General features: G+C 45.0%; 1 protein-coding gene across 1 annotated transcript in view; it reads right to left on the bottom strand.

Annotated features, from left to right (window-relative positions):
* Positions 1-14,767, bottom strand: part of LOC142112127 (uncharacterized) — a 43,877-nt gene that overhangs the window by 25,991 nt on the left and 3,119 nt on the right. Inside the window, exon 2 of the mRNA XM_075193964.1 lies at positions 14,411-14,606. Within this exon, the coding sequence (XP_075050065.1) occupies positions 14,411-14,606 (196 nt within the window). The remainder of the gene's footprint in view (positions 1-14,410; positions 14,607-14,767) is intronic.

The following is a 14,767-nucleotide window of genomic DNA, read 5'->3' as shown; positions in this document are numbered from 1 at the left end:
ACAGCGCTGTAAGAAGCCTCAGAGCAGACAGCGCTGTGAGAAGCCTCAGAGCAGACAGCACCAAGTGGTAACTCGGGCTGAACCGCATGGACAGGCAACTCGGGCTGAACCGCATGGACAGGCAACTTGGGCTGAACCGCATGGACAGGCAACTCGGGCTGAACCGCAAGGACAGGCAACTCGGGCTGAACTGCATGGACAGGCAACTCGGGCTGAACCGCATGGACAGGCAACTCTTCTGGAGCAGACTGGAGGGACAGGGCCCTCTCTGGAGCAGACTGGAGGGACAGAGCCCTCTCTGGAGCAGACTGGAAGGGCAGCGCCCTCTCTGGAGCAGACTGGAAGGGCAGCGCCCCCTCTGGAACAGACTGGAAGGGCAGCGCCCTCTTTGGAGCAGACTGGAAGGGCAGCGCCCCCTCTGGAGCAGATTTTAAGGGCAGCACCCCCTCTGGAGCGAACAGTAAGGGCAGCACCCCCTCTGAACAAGTCTTTAAGGGCAGCGCCCCCTCTAGAGCAGACTTTAAGGGCAGCGACCCCTCTGGAGCAAACTTTAAGGACATCGCTCCCTCTGGAGCAAACTTTAAGGGCATCGCCCCCCCCCTGGAGCAAACTTTAAGGGCAGCGCCACCTCTGGGTTGAACTGGGGAACTTGGGTTCTCATGGAAGCAGACAGCGTATCTGGAATAGAGACAGAAGCTTGTAACTCAGAGCTGGAGATAGAGGTTGAAGAAGGTCGGAGTCTATGGAGCGGGCAATCCTGTAAAAAATGTAAATCACTGGCACAGTAAAGACACAGTTTGTAGGTCCTCCTGCGCCATCGCTCCTCTTCGGTCAGGTGGGGGCGTGGAGCACCTGAAAATGTGGAATTTGTTACAGGCCTATTGGAAGGTACTGCTTGCAGAGAGTCAAAAGCAGACAAATTTGATAATGAAATGTTAGCAGCACAGTTAGACTCCTTACAGCAGGATGTATTAGGGGTGGAAATTGGAAGTTGCTTGAGTACTTGATTCAGCAAAGAAGATACTTGCACTATTTGAGTGCGAAGTTGAAGAATGTCCACTTGGAGCAACTGGAACAGGGGATTTTCGGAAGAAATAGTAGCCATGGTCACGGAGTAGGTCACTACCCTGGAAATCCTTTTCAAAAGGTATGAAAGCCGTGCAGCAGCGGGCTCGGTATTAGGGCCAGATCATACTGTCAGGATTTCCCAGGTATGACCACGGAGAGGGAGTAAGTGGTTATAATGACTTTATTAAGACACACAGATGACAAGGTAACTTGATTGCAGTTCAGTATAGAATACAGTCAGCAGAGCAGAGAGGTACTTGAGCCAATCAATATGAACACAGATGACAAGGTAACTTGATTGTAGTTCAGTATAGGATACAGACAGCAGAGCAGAGAGGTACTTGAGCCAATCAATATGAACACAGATGAAGTAGACAACTCACGAGACAGTTCAGTATGCAGATGAGAAACAACAGGTAACTTCAGCATACGGCATGGAACTACAAGTACCAGGTAAAATGGTTGTAGATGCAGAAGTCCAGTACACAGGTAACAGCAATAGTAGATTTCAACAGGCAGCGTGGAACTACAAGTACCAGGTATAATGGTTGTAGATGCAGAAGTCCAGTACAGAGGTAACAGCAATAGTAGATTTCAACAGGCAGCGTGGAACTACAAGTACCAGGTATAATGGTTGTAGATGCAGAAGTCCAGTACACAGGTAACAGCAATAGTAGATTTCAGCAGGCAATGTAGACAGAAGCTGAGCACAGAGAATGCTCACAGGAGTGACTTGATGATCTGGCCCAGACCGTTTGAAGCAGGCAGGTTTATATAGGCCTCATGCAGGTGATACAACTCCCAGTAATCAAGGAAAATAATCAAAGTAGCACAGTGGCCCCTTTGGTGGGCAGTGGTACTACAAGTAGAATGCAAGTCGTGACAGCAAGGCACAAAATGATATCCAGAACTGGGCCACAAATTGAGTTCCTCTATCTGATACAATATTAGTGGGTATTCCATGTAATCTGAAAAGATTTTGAATGAACAGAGGGCTAGCAGATGGTAGCTTTGGTATAGGAACAAAATGAGCCATCTTACTAAAGCGATCGACTATCACCAAAATGCAATTACACCCTTTAGACAAAGGCAAATCCGTGATAAAATCCATGGAAATGTGGGTCCATGGAACACTGGGCACGGGTAAAGGCATCATCTGTCCCATGGGTAAATCTCTGGGTGTTTTCACCCTGGAACAAATCTCGCAGGACTGTACAAAGTCTCTAAGGTCTTTCTTCATAGAAGGCCACCAAACAGAATGAGAGAGTAATTAAATAGTCTTGGTGATACCTGGATGTCCAGATATTTTGCTGTCATGGACCTCAGACAAGACAGACTGTTTCAGACCAGCTGGCACAAACAACAAATTGGGAGGCATGGAAGCTGGTGCCTGATCCTAAACTGCCTGTAACTGGGTTGCCAAATCCTGAGTTAGCCCTGAAACAATGGTTTGAGAAGGTATGATAGGAGTGTTATAAAGGGGATCCTCATGTTTCTGTAAAAAACTTATGAATAAGGCATCCGCCTTCAAATTCTTAGAACCAGGGCGATATGTGATCACAAAACTAAATCGAGAGAAGAGCCCATCGCGCTTGTCTGGGATTCAACCTCTTGGCAGTCTCAATGTATTGGAGGTATTTGTGATCCGTGTACACCGTGATGTTATGCTTAGCGCCCTCCAACCAATGTCTCCATTCTTCGAATTTGGTGGGCAGTGGTACTACAAGTAGAATGCAAGTTGTGACAGTACCCCCTCCTTAAAGGGCGGATTCCAGGCGCCCAAATACTAGAAATGGTCGGAAAAGTCAGAGTCATAGTCCAGAATTGGGCATGTAGTTGAGAAGTCTTCATGCAAGGACGGAAAGGGTATAGAAACCACACCACAGGGGAGTTGAGATCCAGGAGAATCTTCCTTCTTCTTCTTCACTTTTTTTTTATGGTTTTTAGAGGGTTGCTAGAAATGGAGCGAAGAAAACGATAATCTCAAAGTTAGAGTAGCCGGAGAGAGAACATGTGGCATAGATGAAGCACTGGGAGTGCGATTGGCAAGTGCTAGTGCAAATTCTTCGATCAAGGCCTCAGTAAACAGCTGTAAATCAGACAGGATGGGATCTTGGGTTACAATTAAGGACTCTGCCCATTCCAGAGCTTCCCCTGAAAAGTTGGCCACTATATAAAACACTTGCTTTCGTTGAGTATCAAGGAGGTCAGATACAGAGGGAAAATAGGAAATTCCAAATTTAATAAGAGCATGAAATTGCTGAATATCCCCATTGAAGATAGGTGGTAGCTCAGAGTTGGCAGCAGGCCCGGACTGGGCGGCAGGCTTCGCAGCAGACCCGGACTGGGCGGCAGGCTTGGCAGGGACAGCACTGAGAGAAGCTTCGGGGCAGACAACACTGTGAGAAGCCTCGGAGGGGACAGCTGTGTGAGTAGCCTCAGAGCAGACAGCGCTGTGAGAAGCATTAGAGCAGACAGCGCTGTGAGAAGCCTCAGAGCAGACAGCGCTGTAAGAAGCCTCAGAGCAGACAGCACTGTGAGAAGCCTCAGAGCAGACAGCGCTGTAAGAAGCCTCAGAGCAGACAGCGCTGTGAGAAGCCTCAGAGCAGACAGCGCTGTAAGAAGCCTCAGAGCAGACAGCGCTGTGAGAAGCCTCAGAGCAGACAGCACCAAGTGGTAACTCGGGCTGAACCGCATGGACAGGCAACTCGGGCTGAACCGCATGGACAGGCAACTTGGGCTGAACCGCATGGACAGGCAACTCGGGCTGAACCGCAAGGACAGGCAACTCGGGCTGAACTGCATGGACAGGCAACTCGGGCTGAACCGCATGGACAGGCAACTCTTCTGGAGCAGACTGGAGGGACAGGGCCCTCTCTGGAGCAGACTGGAGGGACAGAGCCCTCTCTGGAGCAGACTGGAAGGGCAGCGCCCTCTCTGGAGCAGACTGGAAGGGCAGCGCCCCCTCTGGAACAGACTGGAAGGGCAGCGCCCTCTTTGGAGCAGACTGGAAGGGCAGCGCCCCCTCTGGAGCAGATTTTAAGGGCAGCACCCCCTCTGGAGCGAACAGTAAGGGCAGCACCCCCTCTGAACAAGTCTTTAAGGGCAGCGCCCCCTCTAGAGCAGACTTTAAGGGCAGCGACCCCTCTGGAGCAAACTTTAAGGACATCGCTCCCTCTGGAGCAAACTTTAAGGGCATCGCCCCCCCCCTGGAGCAAACTTTAAGGGCAGCGCCACCTCTGGGTTGAACTGGGGAACTTGGGTTCTCATGGAAGCAGACAGCGTATCTGGAATAGAGACAGAAGCTTGTAACTCAGAGCTGGAGATAGAGGTTGAAGAAGGTCGGAGTCTATGGAGCGGGCAATCCTGTAAAAAATGTAAATCACTGGCACAGTAAAGACACAGTTTGTAGGTCCTCCTGCGCCATCGCTCCTCTTCGGTCAGGTGGGGGCGTGGAGCACCTGAAAATGTGGAATTTGTTACAGGCCTATTGGAAGGTACTGCTTGCAGAGAGTCAAAAGCAGACAAATTTGATAATGAAATGTTAGCAGCACAGTTAGACTCCTTACAGCAGGATGTATTAGGGGTGGAAATTGGAAGTTGCTTGAGTACTTGATTCAGCAAAGAAGATACTTGCACTATTTGAGTGCGAAGTTGAAGAATGTCCACTTGGAGCAACTGGAACAGGGGATTTTCGGAAGAAATAGTAGCCATGGTCACGGAGTAGGTCACTACCCTGGAAATCCTTTTCAAAAGGTATGAAAGCCGTGCAGCAGCGGGCTCGGTATTAGGGCCAGATCATACTGTCAGGATTTCCCAGGTATGACCACGGAGAGGGAGTAAGTGGTTATAATGACTTTATTAAGACACACAAATGACAAGGTAACTTGATTGCAGTTCAGTATAGAATACAGTCAGCAGAGCAGAGAGGTACTTGAGCCAATCAATATGAACACAGATGACAAGGTAACTTGATTGTAGTTCAGTATAGGATACAGACAGCAGAGCAGAGAGGTACTTGAGCCAATCAATATGAACACAGATGAAGTAGACAACTCACGAGACAGTTCAGTATGCAGATGAGAAACAACAGGTAACTTCAACATACGGCATGGAACTACAAGTACCAGGTAAAATGGTTGTAGATGCAGAAGTCCAGTACACAGGTAACAGCAATAGTAGATTTCAACAGGCAGCGTGGAACTACAAGTACCAGGTATAATGGTTGTAGATGCAGAAGTCCAGTACACAGGTAACAGCAATAGTAGATTTCAACAGGCAGCGTGGAACTACAAGTACCAGGTATAATGGTTGTAGATGCAGAAGTCCAGTACACAGGTAACAGCAATAGTAGATTTCAGCAGGCAATGTAGACAGAAGCTGAGCACAGAGAATGCTCACAGGAGTGACTTGATGATCTGGCCCAGACCGTTTGAAGCAGGCAGGTTTATATAGGCCTCATGCAGGTGATACAACTCCCAGTAATCAAGGAAAATAATCAAAGTAGCACAGTGGCCCCTTTGGTGGGCAGTGGTACTACAAGTAGAATGCAAGTCGTGACAGCAAGGCACAAAATGATATCCAGAACTGGGCCACAAATTGAGTTCCTCTATCTGATACAATATTAGTGGTTATTCCATGTAATCTGAAAAGATTTTGAATGAACAGAGGGCTAGCAGATGGTAGCTTTGGTATAGGAACAAAATGAGCCATCTTACTAAAGCGATCGACTATCACCAAAATGCAATTACACCCTTTAGACAAAGGCAAATCCGTGATAAAATCCATGGAAATGTGGGTCCATGGAACACTGGGCACGGGTAAAGGCATCATCTGTCCCATGGGTAAATCTCTGGGTGTTTTCACCCTGGAACAAATCTCGCAGGACTGTACAAAGTCTCTAAGGTCTTTCTTCATAGAAGGCCACCAAACAGAACGAGAGAGTAATTTAATAGTCTTGGTGATACCTGGATGTCCAGATATTTTGCGGTCATGGACCTCAGACAAGACAGACTGTTTCAGACCAGCTGGCACAAACAACAAATTGGGAGGCATGGAAGCTGGTGCCTGATCCTAAACTGCCTGTAACTGGGTTGCCAAATCCTGAGTTAGCCCTGAAACAATGGTTTGAGAAGGTATGATAGGAGTGTTATAAAGGGGATCCTCATGTTTCTGTAAAAAACTTCTGAATAAGGCATCCGTCTTCAAATTCTTAGAACCAGGGCGATATGTGATCACAAAACTAAATCGAGAGAAGAGCCCATCGCGCTTGTCTGGGATTCAACCTCTTGGCAGTCTCAATGTATTGGAGGTATTTGTGATCCGTGTACACCGTGATGTTATGCTTAGCGCCCTCCAACCAATGTCTCCATTCTTCGAATGCCCATTTAATGGCCAGCAACTCCCGATTTCCCACATCATAATTAATCTCTGCCACTGAGAATTCCTTAGAGAAGAAAGCACATGGGTGTAACTTCTCATCAGAACTGGACACTTGTGACAGAACTGCCCCCATCCCAACCTCAGAAGCATCCACTTCAACAATGAAAGGTAGCTCTGCATCAGGATCTTTGAGAATGGAGCAGAAACAAAGGCCTTTTTAAGAGTCTCAAATGCTTTGGCAGCTTCTGGCGGCCATACCGCTGGATCAGCTCCTTTCTTAGTTAATTGAGTGATAGGTGCCACAATTACTGAAAAATTGCGAATGAATCTCCTGTAGTAACTGGCAAACCCGAGGAACCTTTGGATGGCTTTTAGGTTACTGGGAAGGCTCCAATCAGTGATGGCTCGGACTTTGGCTGGATCCATCGTAAATCCGTTGGCAGAAATTAAATACCCCAAGAATGCCACAGTGGAGACTTCAAACTCACATTTCCCCAATTTGGCAAATAGATGAATCTCTCCAAGTTTCTGTAGTACCAAACGGACTTGTTCACGGTGTTGGGGCAAAGATGAGGACTAGATCAAGATGTCATCCAGATACACAATGACAAATTTACCCAGATAATCGCATAGTACATCATTGATCAAATCCTGGAACACGGCTCACGCATTAGAAAGACCAAACGGCATAACACAATACTCGTAATGTCCAGAATGAGTGTTAAAAGAGGTCTTCTATTCATCGCCCTTCCGTATGCGTAACAAATTGTATGCTCCAAGTAAATCAATTTTAGAAAATACTAAAGCACCTCTTAACTGGTCGAACAACTGAGAAATGAGTGGCAGAGGATATTTGTTTTTAATGGTGATCTGATTCAGACCTCTGTAATCAATGCAAGGTCGTTAATCTCCATCTTTCTTTTTGACAAAGAAAAATCCGGCACCCAGGGGTGAAAGAGAACATCTAATGAACCCTTTTTTCAGGTCCTCAGAAATATAGTTCTCCATGGCTTTGGTCTCTTCCACGGAAAGAGAATATAAATGAGTCTTAGAAAATTTACTCCCTGGCTGAATATCAATAGTGCAGTCATACAGGCGATGTGGTGGTAATGTATCTGCAGCTTGCTTGGAGAAAACATCAGCAAAATATTGATATTGCAGCGGGAGTGTGAAACCTGATTCGACTGAAGCAGTAGAAACCTTAATGGGTGTTGCTAGGCATGTCCCTTGGCAGTTCTTCAGCCATGACACCAGTTCTACTGTGGACCAATCAAGGACTGGATTGTGCTTGATAAGCCATGGGTACCCCAGAACCACAGGGTATGTGGGTGAATGGATAAGATAGAATGACAGCATTTCCTTATGGAGTGCTCCCACTGTCAGGGTCAGAGAGCTGGTACTCTCTAGCACGCTTCCGCCCTTAATTAGGTGTCCATCCAAACCACAAACAGATACTGGAACTTTTAATTGTTGGGTAGGAACAACAAACCGCCGCTCCAGAGAAATATCCAGAAAATTTCCAGCTGCTCCGCTGTCCACGAAAGCTAGGACATCAACACTCCCAGAGACCAAGGAAATCTGGGCAGGTAACTGGAGAGAATTTTTATTCTGTACAAGGTAAACACCTAGATGAACTTTTCTAGTATCCCCCTGTTTTAACTGAGTTGGAGATAAGGAAAAAGTTCTGCGGATGAAATTCCTTTTCCAATCTTCTTTCATTTATTCGCCGATCAATGCGAATTGCCAAACACATAAAGGACTCCAGAGAATCAGGAGCTGGATATTGCACCAATATGTCCTTTATTAGTTCTGTAAGGCCCAAACGAAACTGACTGCAGAGAGCTGGATTATTCCATTCCCAATACGAGGCCCACCTGCGAAATTCAGTACAATATTCTTCAGCAGCCCGACGTCCCTGTTTCAAAGATCTAAGTTTAGATTCTGCAGTAGTGACTTTGTCAGGATCGTCATACAAGATACCCAAGGCTTGGAAAAAGGAATCTACAGATAACAATTCTGGACTGTCAGGGCACAATCCAAATGCCCAGGTTTGTGGATCTCCTTGCAACAGTGATATAACAATACCCACTCGCTGCTGTTCCGAATCGAAAGACAGAGGACGTAGCTTGAAATATAATTTGCAACTTTCCATAAAGTTGTGGAAATCCCATCGGTTGCCAGGAAATCTGTCTGGAAGATGAAGTTTGGGTTCTTGAACTTCAACCTCCTGAGAAGAGGTAATCCTGGAGGCTTGTTCCTAAACAGACAATCTGGTAGAAATGTCTTGAACAATCTGAAATTGAGCCTGCAGTTGATTAGCCAGCACTTGTGCAAGGAAAGGAGGAGTAGGATCCATGGGAGTAAATCCCAAGTATTTGGGCCGGTTATAATGTTACGCTGACGGTCTGTTCACAAACTCACAGAAATAGTTATGCCGAGGTCTTCACCTTCAGCAGCCGCCTTTCCCATAGAGTTTTATACGCTCACTGGTACTCAGATGCTCCCAGGACGTAACTCCAGATGTAGTGTAAGTTTGTAATACAAAACCGTAGCGACAGGCCAGGAGGCAGCGGATGGTCAGACAAAAGCAGCGGTCAGAGGTCACTAGCAAGCAGAATAATCAGGTAACACGCCAAAGGTCAGGGTCACAGGCAGGGTCCAAGGTACAGACAAACGAATCAGAGTCACAGGTAAGCAGGCAAGGTCCAAGGCAGGGGTCATACACAGAAGTTCAATCCAGAAGGTATACACCAAACAGCACAGGAGCAGGTTACAAGACAGGGAACTGGACGCTATAACCGGCAGTGAGGCTAAGCCCTCCCTACCTTAAATACTTTGATGGGCCAATCAGAAAAGAGGAGGACAGGACTGACAATCAGCCTCAGAAGGCTGCTAATTAATTTACTAGCTTAGAACTGGCATAGATAATAACATAAACCAGGAACATGTATAAATATATAAATGAACCAATTTAAATCATAGGAGAGCTCCACCTGGTGTTGGAGGATGTCCCTACACCCTCCTACTCTATGCAACAAAGATAAGCTCAAGGAAAAAAAACAGTACATTGTAACCAATGCACATGCCCGGCTGCTAGATCGCGCCAGGATGCGGCGTACCGTCGAGGCTCGTGACCCGGAGTATTTTACATCTGAGTTGTGGAAGCAAGGTGAGTCCAACTCTACATGAGGCCCCTAGTGAATGGGCCATAGAGCACTATTCAGTGTTTCTCAGAAGTTTCTCTGATCCAGCTTCATAAGACCGATAAGTGACTTTCACACAACACCCTACTTCTTGGGGCAGCAGAGCACTTCTAAAGATCGAAGCATGCCCCTAACGTTGTCCCTGTAAATGCATTTCTGATAGATCTAAATTCAGGACAAGGGCTCATCAGAGCAAGGCTTCCACATTAGCTGGGCACTTACACGACAGCAATACACTCCCTTAATTCAACGTGTTCTACATATATGTAAAGGCTCAACTATTCATGTATAACAGTTTATAACCATCAACAAACAAGAGTCATGTTAAAGGCATTTGCACTTAGGATGCCGGCACTACAAACACCAAGTTCTATAAATCCACAAAGCTGATCATCTTCTTACCTGCTCATAGTTCCAGGTTGGCTTCAGATTAGTTAAGCTATGACCGATGAGAGTGTGACATTATTGAGGAATAGTTACCATACATTCCATCTCATCACGAAAGTCCCACCTTCTGTTCCTGTCTCTCACAGCCTGAGCATCCCAATTCTTACTAAACGGTCATGTCTCAACACAGCGAGAAAATCACTCAACCAGACACGGTCAAATTTCTTTAAAAAGAAACAATAAAATATTGGAAATTACGTTTCTTGTATCTAGAAACAACAACCTTGAAAATAAGATAGACAAGCTATGTCGCTCACAAGTTATTACTGACATGGAAATTAAGATGATCCATTCAAGATCATGATGACTTCTAAAGTAGATCCAGGAGGAAATATCTCTGGATTAGAGGCATCCCAGAATCCATAGATGCATAGTATCTCATTGCATTTTTAGTAGACCTCTTTAAACATGTGCTCTCTGATCCCTCTGAGACAACGGTTGTGTTAGACAGATCTCAGAGCTCTGAGAGCAAGGCCTACCCCAGAACAAAATCTCAGAGTAATTATTGCCTGATTGCATAAAAAAGAATCATGATGGCCGACCATGACAGCCCTTTCATTGACTTGAAGGACTCCCAGATGCAAATTTTCCAAGATCTGGCACCTTTAACAATTCAAAAGAGACATGAAATGCAGAGGATCACCAAAATCCTAAGAGCTTCTAACTACAAATATAAATGGTGTTTCTTTTAGGAACTCTTCAAGTGCTAACACACACTAAAACTCTGTATGGTAAGTCAGAAATTCAAACGCAAACCATCCTCTCTAAACTGAATCCCAGGTCAGCAGCCTTTTGCGAGGATCTTCATCAATGAGACACCAAAAGCCTCCACAGTCTGAATGGCAAATAGTGGGTCACAGAACGTTGTAAAACGAATCTGCCCACTTGAATAACTCCACTTATTGTGGACAACTCGGTCCTCCAAATCTCATCCAGGACACCTCCTTGTCGGAATCATCTTTTTAACATGAGACATATTCTTAATTTTTTCCTGTTTCACAGGCGCAAGCAGGGATCTGCTATCCATTTCCCAATAGGACAAAGGCCTAATTTTGTCGTCTGCCCTTCAAAACTGAAGGAAAAACTCTCAGGATGTGTCCATCCTAGAGCTCAGTGGCACTTTTCGGAAGCTAGACGAGCTACTTTTCTATTGTTGTGTTTACTGTTTCTTGTTATTCATTGCAGATTGACCCCTTATCACCCAATGAAGACTTTATCAGACTAGATGACTCTTTTTGCAGTTTTGACTGTGGTTCTTCAAGTTGTAGAGGTTTTTGTGAATCATTTGTTGCTCATCTCCTCTTTGATTGACTTCTCTCTCTCTAAATCCCTAATTCCATCTTAGGAAAATTTCTTTGCCGCCCACAGCCTTTTCCTCCTAACCTTTTTGTTTCCTTCCCTACCTCTATTGTCTTTTCAGACCCTACAGGCCCCTCTAATGTATTACCTAGGTCACACTATCACCCCTCTGGGAACTCTCTTCCTTCCAATCTCCTAATTTTATTAAGTCCTTCCTTCACTCCCATTTCTTCTGCCCTCCCAACTTTGTCACTCATGCAGAGCTTTTGACAGGCTTCTCACACTCATAATGTCATGACTTTGAAGGTTTTATTCATCAATTTGAATGATTTAAATTCCCCTAAAAAGCGCTCCATTGTCCTGGGAGCCGTAGAAATGTTCCTTTTCCCACACTCCATTATATAGCTAACCCAGAGGGACGATACCTTATAGTTATAGGTTCTCTCTGATCCAAGACAGTAGTATCTGCCTACGTTCCACATCAGAACCAGTCACCTTCCTCAATAAGATGTTTAACCACATTATGCAAAGTGTCATCTGATCCTAGGAGATATTAATGTAACCCAAGATCTAAAGCTAGATAAATCTCAGCCCTCCAGAGAGTATAAGAACATGGCATCCCTATTGGCCCTTCACACTCTGGAAAGAATCCAGCCCCTGCAGGAGAGTGAGATTTCCTGATAAAACCTCGCTGGAGATTGTCAGAGACATATTGTGACATGGCCTCAGTCTCCGGTAGGGACAATGGATACACCCTACCCTTAGGAATGGTCTTGTCTGGCATAAGTTCGATGGGACAATCCCATGCTCGATGAGGAGGTAAGGTCTCCGCAGCAGATTTGCTAAACACATCGAGAAATTCTAGATATGATTCCGGAAGCCCACTTCGGGAAGCCAAAGAAAGACAAGGCATATGGATTGGTGGGTGCACCTTAGAGAGGCACTTGTTGAAGCAAGAAGCACCCCACGAAGATACCTGGGCGTGGAGCCAGTCAAACTGGGGAGAATGAGTCCTGAGCCAGGCTAAACCCAGAATTATGGAGTTGACGGATTGAGAAATGACCAAGAACTTGATCCACTCTTGATGAAGAACCCCTACCAGCAACCGAACTGGACTGGTGATACAGGTGATGGAACCGTTGACAACTCGATTACCATCTACTGCGGTGAGAACCAAAGGCTGCGGCAACGGATGGAGGGGTATGCCAAGCTTCGATACTAGAGTGGCAGACATGAAGTTCCCTGCGGATCCAGAATCCACAAGTTTTGAGTGCCCGTTTTAAGGAGCACAATTTAGAGGACAAACGGATGGAGCGTGGGAGGTCATTCCAGTGCAGGGGGGCAGCTCGGGAGAAGTCTTGAATTCTGGAGTGGGATGAGGTGATCAGAGTGGAGGAGAGGCGACGGTCATTGGCTGAACTATATATATATATATATATATATATATATATATATATATGTAGTAATAGATATAATAAATACTGGCGCTCAAACTCGAAATAGGTTAGTAAATAATAATATGAATAACCAATCTTGGTATACACTATTCTTCATAAGAGTAGGCAGCCTCCCTATAGCTATAATATAAAAGCCTAGCGGCGTGTGTTAGTCTGTGTGTGAAAAAAAAAAAAAACAAGCTGCAGCGCCACCTGCTGGGCGGAGTTATACACTGACCTACTAAATTCTTAGCATTATCTAATATATAAAAGTAAAAGCCTAGCGGCGTGTGTTAGTGTGTGTGGAAAAAAACTATTTTTTCAGAAAGGGCTCATCCAATTAACCTGAAATTTGGTATACTGACATTATTTGACAAAAAAATTAGAATAGTGAAGTCAGTTAACTTACATCATCCCCCCTTTCCCCCGTGGGAGGGGTAGTAAAGGCTAAATTTATGAGTTGAGGGCTCAAACTCATTTTCGTGAGGTAATTTTACCTCATGAACACACATTAAAAAGGGCGCTTGCATCGGGAAGTAACGCTCTTCCCCTGAGGAGGCCTGGGCTAGGCCCAAATGCATGACAAGAACCTTTTTAAGACCTTAAGTAGCTTGATTTGACTAGAATGCATGAGTATCATGCACGGGTTAACTTGTGTATATATATATATATATATATATATATATATATATATATATATATATATAAATAATTTAGATCCCACTCACCAATAGTATATAAAGAACACTCATTTCAACCTCGACAACTGTATGAAGAGAGATATTCTTACATCCAAGAGTTATATTTTAGGATAGACATCAATGGTGCATTAATTGTTTTAAAAACCCTGGTGTGTATAATAGAAACATAAACCTTTTATTTACTGCTTTCCTATGTTATCTAAATAAAAGAATAGAATAGAATAGAAAATAAACAATAGAAAACACTTTCTATCAATATATATATATATATATATATATATAATTCACCTGGACACAGAAACACAGTAAGACCAGTCACATGTGGGGGTTGAGTGTCTAAGAGAAACCCCGTCCATATGGAAGAAAGTGAATTTCTTGGAAGATGAAATACAGCTGGGGTCAGCAAAGCGGTTCTAGTTCTATATCCCCATAGCATGTCTGACAGCGGGATCAAGAGATCATATGACAAGAGGGCGGAGTTCCCTGAATTTTAGTCTTTCATGTAACACCCCTCTATAATAAAAGGTGGTGTTGTAGGATAGGGACTGTCTGCGCTGTGAGGATGTATCAGAGGAGCTGTGATTGGTTGCTCCCCTGCGGAGAACATAGTGGTGTAACCAGGTGGGATCTATAGGTGGTGTAACCTGGTGGGATCTATAGGTGGTGTAACCTGGTGGGATCTATCGGTGGTGTAACCTGGTGGGATCTATAGGTGGTGTAACCTGGTGGGATCTATCGGTGGTGTAACCTGGTGGGATCTATCGGTGGTGTAACCTGGTGGGATCTATAGGTGGTGTAACCTGGTGGGATCTATAGGTGGTGTAACCTGGTGGGATCTATAGGTGATGGGGTGTTGTAGGTGTTTGTCACTTACGTCTTAATTCTTTAGTGACAAAGTTGTCGGTAGACGTTCCTCTCGTTGGGTTCTTTATCTTCCTGTTTAGTTCAGTAGAGTGGTCCTGGGGTGGATAATATTTGGTGTTCCTCCGGAGTGAAGCGGTTGCTAGGTTATATTCCTCTTGTTGGGGTATTGGTGCACTTGTTTTGTGGCAAGTCCGATATAGTTCGTCCTACTGAGGAAACAGATGGGAGATGAGTCACAGAATGTGGGTGGTGTGTTTTGGATTCCCCCCCCCAAATAAAAAGATGAAAGTGGTGATGTTCAAGTACTTTCTCTATGTTCTTCTTTCAAGCATTTACAACTCTTTTGCCTTTTTATCTAGTTTTTTTC

Source organism: Mixophyes fleayi (genome assembly GCF_038048845.1).
Source record: "Mixophyes fleayi isolate aMixFle1 chromosome 12 unlocalized genomic scaffold, aMixFle1.hap1 SUPER_12_unloc_3, whole genome shotgun sequence".
Classification (NCBI taxonomy): Eukaryota; Metazoa; Chordata; class Amphibia; order Anura; family Limnodynastidae; genus Mixophyes; species Mixophyes fleayi.
This window is presented reverse-complemented; position numbering and strand designations above follow the sequence as displayed.